Source organism: Siphateles boraxobius, unplaced genomic scaffold (assembly GCF_051911475.1).
Source record: "Siphateles boraxobius isolate OS27281-9 unplaced genomic scaffold, OSU_SipBor_1 29, whole genome shotgun sequence".
NCBI lineage: Eukaryota > Metazoa > Chordata > Actinopteri > Cypriniformes > Leuciscidae > Siphateles > Siphateles boraxobius.
Genome location: NW_027508908.1, coordinates 3,847,501 through 3,866,103, shown reverse-complemented (window position 1 = coordinate 3,866,103; position 18,603 = coordinate 3,847,501). Strand labels below are relative to the sequence as shown.

Genomic DNA, 18,603 nt, shown 5'->3' with positions numbered 1-18,603 from the left:
AAAATGAACTTTAAAATAAAATAACATTACAATCCAATTAACTCCAGGACAAAATCTGGAAATATGTTTTTAATGTATATAATAATATAATAACAATAATATTTAATGTTTTTAAAACTCGTTAAAATCTGCATCACTATTTAATTATAAACAAATTATACCTGATTTAATATGTGAAACTTATTTTAAAGTTAGCATTTTAATCATTTAAAAAATGGGTAACACTTTACAATAAGGTTTCATTAATTAACAGTAAAGAAATTTAGTTGACATGGACAAAGAATGAACAATACTTCTACAGCATTTATTAATTTTAGATAGTAAATGTTGAAATTGACATGAATACATTATTAAAATCAAATGTTGTATTTGTTAACATTAGTTAATGCACTATGAGTTAAACAATTTTTTATTAACTAACATTAACGAAAAATACATACAGTAACAAAAGTATTGCTCATCATTAGTCAATACATTAACAAATGAGACCTTATTGTAAAGTGTAACAAAAAAAAACATATCTATTGACAGTTCAGTGTATATATACCAAGAAAAAAAAGACATTCAAAAGAAAATATTTATTATTTTTTATTATTCTCAAACGTGTCCCTTCATTCAGCAGAGTTAGAGAGGTCTAGACTCTAAAGGTTAGAAAATCAGCCTTCTCACTGAAGGAAATCACCCAGAAGTTTCTATTTGATACCGCTGTTACTCATTGTCTGAGCTTTGCACACTCCTTTGCCAGCGACCTCGAAGGCAGCGCCCTTGTAAGTGGCCACACATTGGTCATCGGTGCGCAAGTCTGGCTGGACCTGCTCCCACACTTTCTTCTTAGGGTTCAGCTCCTTGTCAGGCTCACCTGGACCAAAAGAGAAAAAAAAAAAAGTGTCATTACTCATTAGTGATTATTTTTCCCAACAGCGGTAAAAAGACTGAAAACAAAGCCGGTTTTGAAATCATCTCGGGGTGTCATTAACATCCACTTCACCAGGCTAATTCATAATGAATCTAGAACGAGTTTAAAGTGACTCCGTTCCATTGAAATCAAGCTGAGCCAAAGCGAGATGCGCCAAAACTCAAGGACTCATGGAAATCAGATAAAGACACCTGTTTTTGCTACTACCAACAATACGCAGACATAAATCAAACCAAAATGAATCCAAACACTTGATTTGAATGCAGACAGGGATCCTGGTTTTATGCGTCTAATATTCTAGTGCTGACCTTTTCACATCCACCATAACGGTACAAACAAAGAAAGGGCTAAAAAAGGTCACAGTCTTTCCCTATTATTTTTAATGACTACAGGACAGGTACAGATGCATGCAATAAATACAAAATAAAACCTCAACAAATATGAAATTTAGATGAAATCCCAGAGACTTTTGCATGGGAGAATAATCCCAGAGACTTTTGCATGGGAGAATACCAAATAATAGCATGGCAATTCATAAAAAGAACAAGCAGAATACAAGAAGGAAGAGTAGAAAAGGAAGTAAAAAACATAATATCAAATTTGTTGTCTGTAATCCCTCTCTCCCTGTAATTATTGTGTTATGGCCATTTTTTTGTTGCTGTAAATGTCATTTTATGACTCCCAACAACTGGAGGAATTTGGAGAACTGCCTTATTCGTGCTACGTGCTTTGTGTTCGTATTGGGAACAACTGAGAATAACAACTGTGATTTACTGTGAAAAAATAAAAAGACCGGGGCAACATCTTTTCAGCCAAAAAGGAAACACGAGGAAGAGCTGGGAAGGTGAAAGAGACATTATTCTCACTGTGTCCTGTGCAGATGGTCCACCTCTGCGCTCCACATTCACACAATTCCTGGGAATCTTCCCGTTAGTTATTGTGCCCAAACACGAATGCTGCACTCTTCCAAATCGCATGCATGCCAGATCCACCATATTTCGCATCTTGAGAGTAAAATTTGGATTGTTTGTGAGTTTCCCCAAAGCACTGAGGAATTCGCTCTTTATTTTAATGGGAAAATAATATTAGCTTATATAGTTGAATGCAAACATCTACAGGCTTGAATACACTATGCAACTTTTCCCAGATTTTTTGAAGTCAAGTGACCTTTATTTATATAGCAAATTATATAAAATACAGATTGTTTCAAAGCAGATTTAAAGTGATAAACAGGAAAAAATCCCAATCTGCTGTAAATCAGCTCTAAAAATACGTAAACAGTCATTAGTCAGTTGAAATCAGTTCAGTGTTGATTCAGTTCGGTTCAATAACTGTGATAAGTTAATAAATTGTGAAATGAGTTCAATTCAGCAATAAAGCAGCTCTGGAGAAAACTGTGATGGCATCATCCAGCTCAGTTCAGTTCTCATCCAATCGTGTCATTGCAGTCAAGTCGAATTGCCGGATATTGAAAAGTTAAAGCCAGTCTGCAGATTTCGGGCACGCAGAGTAGAGAGATTTTACAGAAATTGCATAGCGTGTGATGGGCACAGACTCAGAATATGAGGGGATCCAACATGTTAGATATTTTGAGCTGATTTTAGAGCACATTGTTTTCATTTGTCACGAGGCACACGTTTCTGCGTGAGTTTGGGTCCTCAACTACTTGAAAATCTGGTAGCATGTGTTGTGTAGTGCATTCCAGTTAAGAAACACAGAAAGTCAAGTTCATTACTGAAAGATCTTTAGGATTCAATGGGACAATTGTGGTTAAATAACAGCCTTGAGAATCTGTACCCCTTAAAGTGGCATAGCAAGATGTTTGACTAACGACATGAGAAGGCTGGACTACATTACAGCTTATTATGGCTGATCTTGGACAGGAAGAAAGAGACCATCTGAATGACATATCAAATGGCCAACCTGTAAATTCTTCATCCAAACAAGATGTTGTGGCAGGTCAATGATGCAAAAGAAGTTTGAGAGCTATGGCAAAAGTGAATACCGACAAGCTTTTATATGGCTTCAGAAAATTTGGAATATAGTGCATGCGTCATATAAATGGATTTTATGATATTTTAATGCAGTTTTTAGATCATGACAGCTGCTGGTCACCATATGCTCATTTCATTTTTTTTTTTTTTTTTTTGAAAAGAGCAGTGTCAACATTTTGCCTACTTTCGTGTCTCATGGAAGAAAGAAACTCATACTGGTTTCGAAATGACATGAAGGCAAGTAAATCATAGCAGAACTTTAATCGTTATGAGAGATATTCCTTTAATAAACCGACATGAGGAACTCAGATGTGATCTATAAAGCAGACTGTGGATGCCATTGGACGAGTGACGGTAATCTACGGTAATCTCGTATTTCACTGCAGTACGTTTGTGTATAAATATGAAAAGTTACCTGGGAAGCCCTGGACGGAAACCCTGTCTCCAGCCACGGCTCCACTCGGGGGATCTAGGATTTCAACTTTCTCCGGAGAGCTGGCGCACATGACCATGGCCTGAGACAACACACCTCTCATCTTAGCAGGCTTCAGGTTGCAGAGCAGCACAGCCATACGATTCTGCATCTGAAGATGGAGGAATCCAGCATAAGACAGTTAAATGGTCGGCATGGGAATCACGATCAATAAAATGTTTAACTTATTATTGTATGGCAGAAAGAAAAAATTATGCAATGTTCCAAAAATATCAACAACATACTGCATAATAAGAAACAGCTGGGCAACTTCATAATAGCTGAATTATTCGTTTTTATAACCAAGAACAAGGGAGGCAGAACAAAACAGACCCCTAACAAAATTAATAAACTGAATACATGCAATAAGCAATCTCATTCATTTCATCTACCTCCAAGTCCTGCATGAAACAAACTTTGGACATTCATTATCATTTCTACTCTATAAATGCACAAATATACATAAAGCAACTCTGATGTTGTCATAACCAGAGGGGGGAGGGGGACCCTACATGATTAAATGAATGAAGGAAACAGACGCATTTTATAGGTGTAATTCGAATTTCTGACGAGCTGCTAGGAATCCCCTAAACAAATCATAAACTCAGGGTTCTGGAAAATAAAACACATGAGACCGAGCTGTCTGCATGGAGCAGGTTTATGGACACGTATGAATCGTGCTAGTGCAGAGGTTTTATATGAAACAGTAAAACTGAAATATCCCCCTTCACAATATTCTGACACATAACACCTAATCAACAAAAGCCGTATTCTTTTTTATGGCAAACAAAGATTGCTCTCAGGTACAGTAGCGAGGCGTACAGTGTTCATGTAACTTCAGACTATTGCATAACATAGTCTACTAGGGGTGTAAATATTAGCTTGATAAATCTTAATCTGAGATTTGGCCATGATTCATGTTTCAGTAACATTTTAATTCAATGTTGCATGTTACATGTAATAACAGTACATTATGCATAATTACAAGTAAGCCTAAACACATGTAGTTAATTATTATTACTCAGTACTTATTTGTGCAATTACACTGTAGCTGCATTACCATAAATTAAAGAGTAACCGATTTTTCTTTCAATATACTAAAGATAAATACAACTGGAGGGATAATTTAATGTCCTTTTTTTGTGGACTTGATTTTAATTTTTTTTTTCAAGTAAACTGAAAATTCGGTAATCAGTGAGATCTGACAATGAAAATTCAATCCACTGATAATAACTGATTTTTTTTTTTACTGTAATTACGAAATTAAGTACTTAAGTCATGCTATAATATAAATGACTGAATAAATGCGATAAATAATTTGATGCATTTCAGTGATTTCTGTAGCGATGACTCTGTGCCAAACACGGGTGTTTGTCGGGGGTTAGATGGATACCTGCTCCAGAGGGATGTGTTTGACCAGGCCACTGACAACAGTGCGCGGGGCCGCGTCGCCCACATCCACCTGCTCAACGTAGAGAGAGTCGGCGTCAGGGTGCTTCTCTGCGCTGATGATGCGGCCCACCCGCAAATCCAGCCGGGACACGTCAACTTTTGCCTCTTCCTGAGGAGGCGCCGTTGGCTTCTTCTCTTTCTTCTCACCTGGACCAAAAGCGCATCAGAATGTGTCTTTCAGATATTTGTGTGTTTGTAAATCGAAACGGAATTGCTAAATTGTGAATCATCAAATAACACACCATAAATATCTGTAAAAAGCACAAGCTGTGTATGTACTGCTGTTACAGACATTGCACCAACCTCAGCACACTGTGTCATTCTGGGATTTTATTACAGTACATGTCCATCCTGAGGAAATGTGCCTTTAGTTTGTGAGGTGTTTTTAATGCAGCTCTTTGATAGATATTTTTAGCTTGTGCACATTGTTCCCCAGGGAGCTGTTGGGACACTTTTCAAGCCATGTAAATTATCCAGGCTTGTAATTTCTGTTCTGTTTCCGAGCTTTTCCCAAAACAACTCTGCCAACAAAGGCTTCAGTATGGCGTTTGTTTCTAATCACACCAGTCATTTGAAAAAATGTACAACTTTATCACTGCTAGGGTTAGGGGGTCAGGGGACACTGTTTTGGACCACCACTTCACCTTGCTAATCTTGAAATGAAAATGGCTAGTCTATACAAGCGCTACAGTTCAAAAGTTTGGGGTCAGTGAAATTACTTTAAATAATAAAATTAATACTTTTCAGCAAGGATCCTTTTATCAAGTGACAGTAAAAACGTACATTGATTCTTAAAAAAAAAAAAATTCCATGAAAATATTAAGCAGTATATTAAACTGTTTTCAACATTGATAATAATCAGAAATGTTTCTTGAGCAGCAAATCATCATATTAGAATGATTTTTGAAGGATCATGTGATACTGGAGTAATGATGCTGAAAATTCAGCTTTGATCACAGGAATACATTTTTGGGAGAGGACTAGGGATTTTAATCAATTAACAATTTTTATTATAGCAGCACAATATTTACTAATAATTAGTTTATTACAAATAAAATTATACAATTAAACAAATATTTTATTTACCCTAAACATTAGGCTTTGGGTAATTCAAATTGTCAATAAAATCAGTTTACAAGTCAAGTCATCCTCATTTACAAAGCAGCTTTTTACAGAGTTAAACATATATAATTTAAGGCAACGGAGATTGGTTTGGTTTTATAGTGGTTCTTGAATAATGTTATTTCCAGCTAAAGTTAGTTTTGATTGATTCACTTCCGTCTAATTGGTCATTTGATATTAAATTAGGGGCCGCTAAGACGACACCGTTCTCTCTAAACAGACTTTAAATGCATTTACAGATGCCTTAAAAAGCCATTTTGGTCTCAAAGGTTTAACGTTTTTGACTGTAAATTTGATGTATTAAAAAAGGTTCATACCAGTTTCATATCAATTTTATCTAACATATCTCTTGTTTAATGTTTGACTTTAACACTTGAAAGTGTCACAGAAATCCACCAAAATGCATTTTATTCGTGGAAAGCCCCAGTAATGTTTTATTTTGTCCATAATTATTCACTTTCACGCAGCAATGCGGCCTGGTTAAACCCTCTTCACTTTCTCAGAACACCTTTTAAATTCCACGTCGAGTTGTCAACAGCTGTTAAATATGCTTTTTATTCCAAACCTTTAAAGAGGAAAAAACCAGTGTAGTAGACGACCCTTCACTTTTGCATGCAGACCCTGTATATAATTAATTCAACCACAGGCTTTTGTGGTTTTTATGATTTCAATTGTGATTTTGATTAATCACACAGCCCTAATTTAAGTCTAAGAAAATGTGCCAAGATTCCTCCAAGTCTTCTAAATGTGACGAGCCATATAGCACTGCCATGAAAGAGGTGTGCATGAAATACAGGTGCAAGAGAGACTTTCATCCACACCGAAACACAGCATTCATCACATCAACATTGAAGGAGGAGAGGCATATCTGAGAATTATTAAACTGCTTTTAACATCTGGCCCACAGGAATGTCAGAAAAGCACACAAGTTAACATTTTTTCCTCAGCCCAATAATGCACAAACATGATCTGCGATTTTTGTACTTAGATACAGTATGAACAGATTGTTCCCAAGTTGGAGGGATTAAAGTGATTTGAAATGAAAATCATTTTCATAATAAAAAATAACCATGAAAGGAAATCTGATTCATTTCATATGCTCTGCTCTTTAGGATACGAATACTAAATGAAATATAACAACCCGAAGACAATCGTAACGTCTTTAAATCTGGTTTGCCTTCAGATCAGGTTGTAACCCAAATGAGTTTGAGCTGCATCCACAGCTAACATTTGCTCATGGCCTCTTCTCAAACTGTGCAAATGCATACACGCCATTATTGATGACACTGCTATACCCTGACAACATCTCATCTGACCGCAGATGCTGAATCAGGACAACACGTTTTTCCCAGGCACTCTTTACTTAAACTGTGTCTGACAGGAGGGTTAACAGCTTTTCATGCACATCTTTCAAAATAATAAGTCTTGCATCAGAAAATCACGTTTGTCATCGTTCCTTTGACTGCACAGTCCGCGACCCATCAGTTGAGAAACACTGGTGTAAATCATTCACATGTTCCCCAAACAAAAACTGAATTCACCCCAAGACACGACAGCCTACCCTTAATAATTAGCCATATTTATGGCCCTCTTATAGAGACTTTCATCGGTAACACTTTATTTTACAGTGTCATAGGCCTAAACCAAACCTAATTAATATTGCTCAGAAACTTCCCCGATTTGCGACCCGCCTTGTATTGTAAACAATGTTTACTTATACTCCGCATTACCTGTACTGAAAAAAATCACGTTTATCTGTCAGAAAAGTCCACCGTGTGACGCAAAACCTAGTTCCAGGGCTTTCGTGAAAACTACAGATTTTTGCATCCCTGTGCACGGACAGTCGGATCGACAAGAGGGTTAATATTACCAGAACCGTTATTGTTTAGCAATAGCACTGAAAATGATACTGTTCTCTGTCTACTCTTTAAACAACATTATGGTAAAAATAGAAGCTTTCTTACCTGTACTGGCAGAACTGACAAAATGTTTTTCCCCTCTGTTTGGCATAAAACACTGTGTTTGTGGTCATCCAGTTTTGAAGTCGACTAAAAACACGGAGGTTTTTCAGATTTTCCATTGTGGCGGTATATTTACGATTCTTTGCAGTTTTTAGACGCTGCCAACACTGTGCTGGATCCTTCACTGGAAACCGATAGTAACTCACTCATGCTAAACGTTCACTTTTTGAATTCTTTCAACACCGTTATGACTCAAAGTTTGCTAAGTAGTATGTCCTACTAAAGCAAGGCATTATTTGACTGGTAAGCGTATCCATAGTAGACTAAAGGGAGTGGCCTTGGATGCCAACATGCCCAAGTGCATTGTGGATGTTGAAGTTTTCCTACCAATTTGGCAAAAAGGAAGTCAACAGCCTCTTTTCTCTGTTTTCTCTATTCGGGTAGACACCGACAAAAAAGAAAGAAAAGCCTTTGTACTGTATAGGCAGCCATTTTATTGAAAGCCCATTTTGCCCAAGTATTCCTTTAAATATATAATTACACCGCAACACCTTAAAATAAAGCTCTGACATCGCAAACATTTTGGATGGTGTTGCAAATAAATCAACAGCAATTGCTGGAAACTTTGCCACTGCAGAGATGAACTGTTATAAAAGGAAATGTCATACTAATAGTCTCAAAAGTATGCTTACCCTTCTTCTCGGCTTTCATCTTTTTCGTGTCATCGTTGTTTTTGGCAGGCGGTGTTTTTGTGGCGGGAGCAGAAGGGGCTGCTGGGGCAGGTGGCTCTGCGGCTGTCGGTTTAGAGACACACTGGATGCTGGGCTCCGCTGAAGGCATGGCCACCTCTTTCACTGCGAAGAACAATTATTTGACTTTTTTTATCATTAGAAAAACAATCCCAAATACTCACAACAAGGTGAAGGTTTGTTTACTAATTTGAAGGCACTATATTTACGCTCATCTTGCACTGCACAGATTTGTATCCACTCAAAAGCTCTCAAGAATGAGAATGTCCCTCCCCCTAATACCACCTGTAACTAACTACGAATATAACCAGGAACAGCACAGAGTCTGGCTAAATTTTTCAGATTTTATTTTTAACATTAGTTCTGTGTTTAGGAGTTTCTGACCACCCAGCAGGCATCATTGATGTTTAATGTGGGTGGTCATGTGTTGATGGGTTTAATTCTGGACTGTAGAAAGTTTTGAAATCCAAAAGCAGTATGTTTAGAAAACAGTATGTTTTCAAGTACAGCATCTTAGTACTTCATTATTTCAAGAACATCAGCAAGAATACAGTGTGTTATGTGATATTATACCTCCTCTACTTCTTTCCATTTCAAAAAGTTGTTTCTTCAGGTCCTCAATGTCCTTCTTGAGCTTGGCGTTCTCAACCATCAGTTTCTTCTCCTCTTTCACTGTGGCCTGCACAACTACACAAAACAACATTTCTTAGAACAAGACAAACACACATCAATTCATCAATTCAGCAGTGACAAATAAGGATGCAGTCCTGTTTAAAATATTATTAAAGGGACAGCTCACCTGAAAAATGAAAATTCTGTCATTATTTACTCACCTTCAAGTTTTTCCAACCCTGTATGAATTTCTTTCTTATGCTGAAGACAAAAAAATATTTTGAAGAATGTTGGTAATGAAACAGGTCCACGGCTCATTGACTTCAATAGCATGGAAAAAAATACTATGGAAGTCAATGGGGCCCATCATCTGTTTGGTTACCGACATTCTTCAAAATATCTTCTTTTGTGTTCAGCACAAAAAAAGAGAAATTCATACACATACTTGAGAGTGAGTAAATTATGACAGAGTTTTCATTTGTGGGAGAACTATTTCTTTTATATAGGAAATATCCACTAAATCAAAGTGTCTGTGCTTTAAGCAACAACAAAAAAACAGCATTTCTTTGAAGTAATACATCGTTTGTAATATGTCTTTAATGTCGCTTTTGATCAATTTAATCTGAATAAAAGTATACATTTCTATTTTAATATTTCTGCTTAACTTTTTTTTTGTAATAAATGTATGAAACCTCCATTAAAGCAAATCTTGGCACTTGCATTTTAAACTAGATTTTTAAGTTCGCTCTCCTTCTACTTTTCATCCTCTCTGGCATTTGTATTTCTCATTGACCTGTGATGAACACACATGCACGCCTCATGCATCCGCTTACTGGCTTTCTCTTTCAGCAGCTGGACCTGCTGCTTGAGGTATTCGATGAGCTGCTCAGCCTCCGCAGCCTTCTGTTCCAGTCTCATGAGTGAGGGTGTGTGGCCAGACATCCTGAAAAGGGATCGTACCAGGAACCTGGAAAAACGAGCCAAAGGGAAAGACAAGATCAAACGCGGTAGGAACTCTTAGTCACTCATAAACATGCTTAAAAAAAAAAAAAAAAAAGATCCTCTGGGACATCCTATCTGTGCTTGGGAACATGCGGCACTCGAGAGAGCATGACCTCTTTAAATGAGATCTTTCTGATCTTTGGCGCTCATAAACATGAGGTGTTTTGGCAAACTTTACACGGAGCTCTAATTTGTAATTTATACCGATATGAGGCCAACTTTCTGTCCTAATCCCCTTCCATGAAGGGGAATCATAATGAAACGTCTGACACCAGCCAGATGCTTAACAATAGATCGGCCAGACGCCAAACAACACGTGAAAACCTCATCAAAGAGTACATTCTCCATCCTAATCCCAGTGAACCGTGTTTTGCATTCTCACTTCAGTACCATTAAGATTTGACCATTTGAATCGCCAAGTTGAAGTTCGTCAACAACCATATTCCCGAACAAGGAAGAGGATGGAAATCAAGCCATGTGGCATCTAAATGTGTGTGTTCTCATATCCACGATCAGACAAATCCTGCACCATTGCGTCACTGTCCTCTCGGCCCCTGCCGCCACTATAAAAGCGTTTTGTTTGAGGAATCCTCTTTGGTTCCACAATGGATCAAACAACAATTCCCATTCAGTCAAACGACAGCTGGTGAAGGAACATGGACACATTACACATTTGGCTTTGGCTCATCCACTGCAAAAAGGACTAAGGGAATTTTTACAAGGCGTAGGAAAAGAGAAGAACACATCATAACACATAGTGCAGGGTGGTGCTGGAAAACAACAGCTGGCGCGGGATGAAAACAGAGAGTTCAGATGAGGAAATTAGAAACACAAAAAAGCTGGAGTTGATAATATCGTGGATCAAAGTCTCTTGTTTTTGAAGTTCTTGAACTGCTTTAAATGGGCCTGTGGTGGAAGAATTTATGAGCTCCATGACAGGACTGTTTTCATTTGCATAACCCCTGAAAACGAGTCCCGGGGCCGAGCCGGAGCCCAAAACACTTCCAAAAACATTTCCAAAAAGCTCGGTTGTCACCGTTTTCCAATAATCCCCTTCAGCAGTGGTCACCGGCGTCGCATGACAGCCAATAAATGAGAATGTAAGCCATGCAACGGATATAAAATTTGTGAAACTCAACCAAAAAAACCCCCAACGTCATCTGTGAAAGGAACCATGAAAACATCAGAGCTCTTGAAGACATTTAAGGCCATGTGTTACATCCGACACCAGTGAACATTTACAGGAGCAGCTGTCACATTCATGCAAGTCTGAATGGCGAGGAGATAACGACCACGCACTTGTGCTGCGCACATTAGTCAGCGTTTCCATTGGCCACCAGCCCCAAGTCATATCGCAATAAAGACTTAATCAAGAAATACTAAACTATCGTAACTACTCGCATCCCACAGGAATGATTCTATGTAAAAGTTACTGTCCCTGAAATAATTGCATATTAGGAACCCAAAACAACTTTAATTTATGATTTATTACAACTATTATTATATACTTATTCAATTTATTTATTAAGTTTAAGGTTTGCAAAAACCAACATATAACGCCCATTTTAAGATAAAAGAACTGGAGTTCTGTAATTTAAACACACCATTAAACTTAAGGTTTATAACACCAACATGCTATAAGTCACTTTACTGATTTGTAAATTAAGAAATGTTTTATGCAACTGGAGTCTATTACGTTAAACAAGATAAAGGCTTTCAGTCATATATATGTGACCTGTGCAAAACACTGTTTAATCATGCAATATGACAAGAATAATAGGAAACATTGCACTGTACATTTGCTAAATTAATTGCAATGTTGTATTTGGTTACACTTTATTTGAATAGTCCCATGTTACAGTGTCATCTTATATTTAAGTACTAAGTAATAATAATTAACTAGGCTACATGTAGGCCTAGGCTACTTGGTAGGGAGTGGTTTAGGGGTAGTTGCATGCACTATTTATAGTAATACTAACTACAAGTAACAGACACTTTAAAACAAAGAGTTACTATGTATTTTAACTGAAATGGTCAGATATACACAAAAAACACTTAAAATATTTTTGTTATACGTTGACTTGTTCAGAACAGGTGAATGAACTGGTTTGACAGACCATATACTGCAAGTTAAAGTAAAGACAGAAAGCAAAAAAGAATTGTTTATTAATAATTGTTCATGTCAAAGAACATTAGCTTAAATGTTAAGCTTGCAAATACAGAGAGGAAATAACAATATATTTATTTTTATTACTGTTGTTATAAATTATGATAAACCAGTTTCACGTTTTAACCCCTCACAGCAGATGTCTACCCAAGGTTGAACATTTAACCATAATGTGCCATTACATGATGTTTTTATGAGTAGTGGCATTCATACGGGAGGATCATCATGACTGATGACATTATTGTCTTTTTATAGATACAGTGCTGCTGATTGTCACTTCACATGTTAGTCCATACCGCATATTTATACGTCTTCAGCTCTATAACAGAGAGTTACATGCCTAATACATTACATAGACAAATAAACAAAACATTTATTCGTGCACTAGTACTCACATACAACTGCAACCGTATGTTTCTTTGCTTTAAAGCCACACGCTACACACACACTTGCCTCTCACTGGCGTCGACGGGTGATGACGCCACCGGTCACGCGTCGTTCAGCTGTTCGCTGGCGCGGGATAAACACGCCACGCGCTTCAGCTGTTTACAGTCTCCGGAAGACTTCACCGATCTCTCAAAATCACAAATATATACCTGTAATATTATCAATGGACACGTGAATCAAATGGAGCAGTCTTTCATTTCAGATAAACAGGTATGCTGCTGATTTTATTTTGCGTTTGTAATTCACAGTTCAAAGCGCCAGCAAGCATGCAGAAATCCATGTGTGTACAGTGTATTTCAATTACATATCGTCAAAAGTTGGTTTAGTTTATGTTGTAATCATGTAAACGACAAAATATTATGCTATGCTGTAAGATGAAACATACACGTTTTACAATTATGATTAATCTAGGTTCTCCTGATATATTAACTGTTGTAAGTAAACATTTATGTTGTATTTAAAAAGAAAACATTATCCTGACTAATTTCAGAAATGACAAAGTAATGTACGAAAATCATTTAAAAGCATTCAGCGATATAACTGCATTCTGTGCTCCTTGTCAGTGTGTTTGTTGAGCATCAGGTGAGTCATGAAGCCCCTCAGAGATGCTGAACTGGGGGCCTCCACCTTCTTCGCTTCTCCTCTTCCTCATGACGTGTGTGGCAGCAATGGACTTCCTCTCACCCCAAACTCCATCAAGATCCTGGGACGCTTCCAGATCCTCAAGACCATCACCCATCCCAGACTGTGCCAGTATGTGGACATCACCAGAGGGAAACATGGTATGGTCATGGATTTCTTGCTTTAGTGCACTGTGTTTCTCTCAAATATTCCCAAATAAGACCGTTCGTCTGTAAATAATAGTAAATACAGTTTATTTCACAGATATAACTTGAAAACAATGCGACTGCTCTCTCAGAATCTTTAAAAAATGTGTTGTTTTTTCTCGGAAGTGCTTGTTTTAGCAATAGAGTGCCTTTTAAACCATTTTGTTTCATAATTGATGATCATTTTGATGATCATTTTGATGATCAACAGATTGCCACTGTTATTAAACTGAATTGAATCAACTGACTTGAGCTGAATAATGACAATATAGTCAGCTGCTTTATAACCTAAATTGAAGTCTTTTTATAATTGATAAACTCGCCATAATCACAGTTATTTTCCTGTTTATTACTGTAAAACTGCTTCGGAACCGCTATGTAAATAAAGTCAGCCAATCAAATTAGAGCTTTCCAGATCAAGAAAGTTTTGAGTGCAAAATGAATCGGATTTTGTTAACACTTTACAAGCAGGTTTTCATTTGTTAAGATTTAATGTATTCACTAACATGAACTAACTACTACGAGCAATACATTTGTTACTGTATTTGTTAATCTTTGTTGACGTTAGTTAATAATAAACAGCTGTTCATTGTTTGTTAATGTTACTTCACAGTGCATTAACTAATGTTAAAAAATACAACTTTTGATTTGAATAATGTATTAGTAAATGTTGAAATTAACATTAACAAAGGTTAATAAATGCCGTAAAAGTGCAGTTCATTATTAGTTCATGTTAACTAATATTAACTAATGAAACCTTATTGTAAAATGTTACATATAGTTAGCTGTCTATTGGACATCCTACTCTGCAGATATTACAATTAAAAGAAATATGTCATGGCACGTTTTTACAAGTCATTCATTTGAAATGTTTTCCATTTCCTTTTAATGTCTCGTCAAGTCTGTTTTTGTTTTCTGGTGCTCTTCAGAGTTTTATTGTCTTTTATCCTAGTGATTTTTATCTCTGTGGTTTAATGGCATTGTTCGTGTGCGGAATCCTTCTGCGAGAATGATTCTTTTTTCTTAATTTGCTTTATGGCTGTTAGCTCAGTATTTATCATGCACAATGCACTTTGGTTCATGCATATGTGCCCTATGAGATTGATGCATGTGTATGCAAACACATGTGTTTGAAGTCCTTATGACATTATGCAGATTTATTAGTGTTATAACTTTCTTTCATGTTTGAGAAATGACCTTGAATGCTGGTCATCATCTTGCTAGAGGGAATATTAATTTCTGAGGATATTGAAAATCAGTTTTTAAGTCTTTAGGGAGGAAGTTTTTAAGTTTTTTTTTTCTTCTTCACTGTGCTGACTAAAATGGGAATAGTACACGATGATCTTGCACGCTTCAGAGCAGTTGCAAATTAAGTTTTTTTTTTTTTTAAGATATTGTGACATTTTCTGGAAGTTTTTTAGTTGCATACTTGCATGCTGAATATTTGCACTCTTAAAAATCAAGGTACCAAAAGTTTTTGTTTTTTTAGCAGTGCAATAGAAGAACTATTTTGGGTTTCCCAAATACCTTCTTTGAACAGTTCTTGAAAGATTCTTTTTTCTTTGTTTTTAGAACATTTTGATAATCTGAAGATCCGTTTTTTCCACTTTAAAGAACCTTTTGTGCAATGGAAAGATTCCATGGATGTTAAAAGTTCTTCATGGAACCATCAATGCCTTCAGTTTTAGATGTGAGCTGAACTGAGACGACGATGACATCACTATTGTCTGTAGAGCTTCTCTATTGCTTAATTGAACTCGTTTCATCCTTGAATTTAGACGGTTATTGAACAGAACAGAATCAACACTGAATTGACTTCAGCTAAACAACGGCACTATTTTCCTTTTAGAGCTGCTTTACAGCAGAATTGATGTTTGTTAGTTTGCATCATTAAATCATAATTTTCCTGTGTATCACTGTAAAGCTGCTTTGAAACAATTTGCATTGAATAAAGCACTATATAAATGAAGGTGACTCTTTTTTTTTACACTCTACATGTTTGTCCTGCGCATACAACCACTACGCATGTGTGTCCGAGCCAATTCCCCATCCTTATCAATAACGTCACAGTTAGTACACCCATGAACGGTAACCATATTACCCAGTTTAAAGGGGATAGTTCACCCTTAAGTTGTTCCAAACGTATGAGTTTCTTTCGTCTGTTGAACGCAATCAAACAGTTGACGGTAGCCATTGACTTTCATTGTATGAAAAAAATACTATGGAAGTCAATGGCTTCCGTCAACTGTTTGATTTACAAGATTTCTTCAAAATATCTTCTTTTGTGTTTAACAGAAGAAAGAAACGCATACAGGTTTGGAACAACTTGAGGGTGAGTAGGGTGAACTATCCCAAAACAAAAAATAATCATAAAGAAATTCTCACGTTAACCTAACAGCAGACAATAGCAAGAAGGTATGTATTTCAGAGAATGTTTTTCCTGTGTTTGTTATCTATGGAAGTACTTGCTTTAAACTCTTTGTTTTCTCGTTATTTTTCAGAACGGCTGGTTATTGTTGCTGAGCACTATGAAAAAAGCCTAAAAGATCTTCTGAAGCAGGGGAAACCAGTCAGGTAACAATCAAGACCAACTGAAAATGCACCTCGATGAACTCGCACAATTGTTCAAATGTTCGGGGTCATTTAAAAAATATATTTTGGATGGAAGTCTCACCAAGGCTGCTTTAATTTGCCAAAGCCATTACTCCAATGTCTTCAGTGTCACATGATCGTTCAGAAATCATTCTAATATACCTATTTGCTGCATTTATTTGTATGTTATAATGAATTATTTGATGAATAGAAGGTTCCAAAGAACATCTTTTATTTGAAATAGAAATCTTTTGTAACAATACTTTAATTCAGCATTTATTTTAAATAAAATGTCAACAGAAATGTCCAAACTTTACCATGGTATTATCTTTTGATGCTATCACTGTACCATGGTACTGCCACGTTATTTTCTGAAAGGCATATTTGAACAGTTCATATTCTTTAGACTTAATTTAGTGACTAGTTATTATCAGTTTTATCATTTTGAATCTGTTCTACATTATCAGGTTAAAAGACCCATTGGTATTTGTGGCAGAGCTTTTTTTTTTGTTTGTTCTGAGATTCATTAGTGGTTTGTATCCTCTCATGTGGAAGCTGTTGACACCGTTGTCAAATTCTTCGTGTGGACAGTTTTTGCAAAGCTTTTCTTTTTTCTGAAAGCATTTGATTGTTGTTTGTGTTATGGCTCACTCTATTTTATATAATAACAATATGTTGTATTAATATTGACACAATTGGGATCAGAGTTTAAGAAAATAATGAATGGGCCAATGTGGCAGCAGTTCAAACTATTGCCATAGACTGAGCAAATGTTATACTAAAAATAACTGTAAAACCAGACGGAAGACAAAATAAACTGATCGAAACCAATAAAGATTCACATTTTAAACAAAATATAAAACATCAAGAGACAATTTACAGTCAAACCGATCAGTCCAGGAATATTTCACTACTCCATTGAATAATCTGTTTAGTATATTCTTATATACTGTAATGTATTCAATATATAATAGAATATTAGGAACATGTTTCCCTTTATCCAGAACTCACTATGAACTTTGTCTAATAGAAAAACATTAGATACATCTACAGTACATAAGCACTTTATTCAAAACCCCGATTATAATAATTTATTAGTTTATGTGACCATCCTTATATTTTTATTCCATATTGCTGATTCAGAATAAAGATTGATCTACTATTATCAAATAGAATACAACTGTTAGGATGACACAAAGGTTTAAAAGTTAAATTTTTAGTCTGGTCTGCCTCAGTGGTCTAACAGTGTTCTTTAATGTCAAAATGATTGAGATGGCCAATCAAATCAAAGTAGGCGGGGTTTTCTTTTCACAGAAGCAGAGCGTGAATTCCAGCGCAAAGCGTCAGTTTAATGTCGAAATACAGTGAAGATGTAAATGCTTGTCAACCGTTTAAACTGTCAAAATGTTGACATACTACTGCCAGTGATGCAAACAATGTTAAAATTAGTTAATGAACATTTTTATTAACAACGATTAATAAATTGCTCTGCTCATTGTTAGTTCAAAAGAAACCTTATTGTTATGTAATGTGTTACTGCTGTGTCTTTCACTTTCAGCTCTTTTTTTCATGCATTATCAATAAGCACATAAATAGATGTAAAAGCAGCATTCCTAGCTAAACCAGTGCTATATTTCCAATAACTGAACAGCTCAGACTGCTCATATTCTGCCATCTACTGTCTAAATCAGACAGTTTATTTTTAATGAATGGCACTTAAATGAATTCAAAGGGCATTATATAGTATTTTGCCATGCTATTTCTAATGTGTATGGGCTTATGCCTTTTATTTGACTTCACAGTGCCTGATTCAGTCAAACATGACATAGGTTAACGTGTATATCCATAATTACTTAGATTTATATATTACTTGTATACATATTGAGTGATTGAATTTCAGTTTGACTTGATAGGGACACTGACATCAGTAGAAAATGAAAGCCACTAGTAAGTTGTTTGAGACACTCTAAAAATTGACTCATTTTCAGATGTTCTTGTCTCTCTCTTAGTCCAGAGATGGTGCTTCACGTTGCCTATGAAGTGCTAGAAGGTTTGGAGTTCATGAATGAACATGGCATGGTTCACCGCGCCTTGTCTCCCAACAATGTTCTCTTGGATCGTGAGGTATGTGGAATCACGGAAGTGTATTGACAAGTCATTGGCATGCTGCATGATGTAAACATGTTTGGGTTGACCAAGTGTTCAAAACTATTTTATTTTATTTTATTTTATTTTATTTTTTAGGTTTTGTTTTATTTTTTAGGTTTTATTTTATTTTTTAGGTTTTATT

The 18,603-nt window shown here is 36.1% G+C and overlaps 2 protein-coding genes across 2 annotated transcripts in view; one reads left to right on the top strand and one right to left on the bottom strand.

The window, feature by feature from the left end:
* Positions 1–575: 575 nt before the first annotated feature.
* Positions 576–12,953, bottom strand: aimp1a (aminoacyl tRNA synthetase complex interacting multifunctional protein 1a). The gene is made up of 7 exons (XM_077246173.1): positions 12,843–12,953; positions 10,112–10,245; positions 9,240–9,353; positions 8,610–8,771; positions 4,776–4,981; positions 3,326–3,494; positions 576–859 (listed from the first exon to the last, which is right to left on the bottom strand). Coding segments are annotated over exons 1-7 (954 nt in total). The 5' UTR covers positions 12,845–12,953; the 3' UTR covers positions 576–692.
* tbck (TBC1 domain containing kinase) overlaps positions 12,931–18,603 on the top strand; it is a 60,112-nt gene continuing 54,439 nt past the window's right edge. The window contains exons 1-4 of the mRNA XM_077246165.1: positions 12,931–13,104; positions 13,458–13,676; positions 16,223–16,295; positions 18,323–18,437. Of these exons, the coding sequence (XP_077102280.1) occupies positions 13,484–13,676; positions 16,223–16,295; positions 18,323–18,437 (381 nt within the window). The 5' untranslated portion in view covers positions 12,931–13,104; positions 13,458–13,483. The remainder of the gene's footprint in view (positions 13,105–13,457; positions 13,677–16,222; positions 16,296–18,322; positions 18,438–18,603) is intronic.

Excerpts from the sequence above, each read along its gene's own strand:
- aimp1a (XM_077246173.1), bottom strand. Across the intron at positions 4,982-8,609 it reads GATGAAAGCCGAGAAGAAGG|GTGAGAAGAAAGAGAAGAAG; the intron begins GTAAGCATACTT and ends CTTTTGGTCCAG. Across the intron at positions 860-3,325 it reads TTCCGTCCAGGGCTTCCCAG|GTGAGCCTGACAAGGAGCTG; the intron begins GTAACTTTTCAT and ends CTTTTGGTCCAG.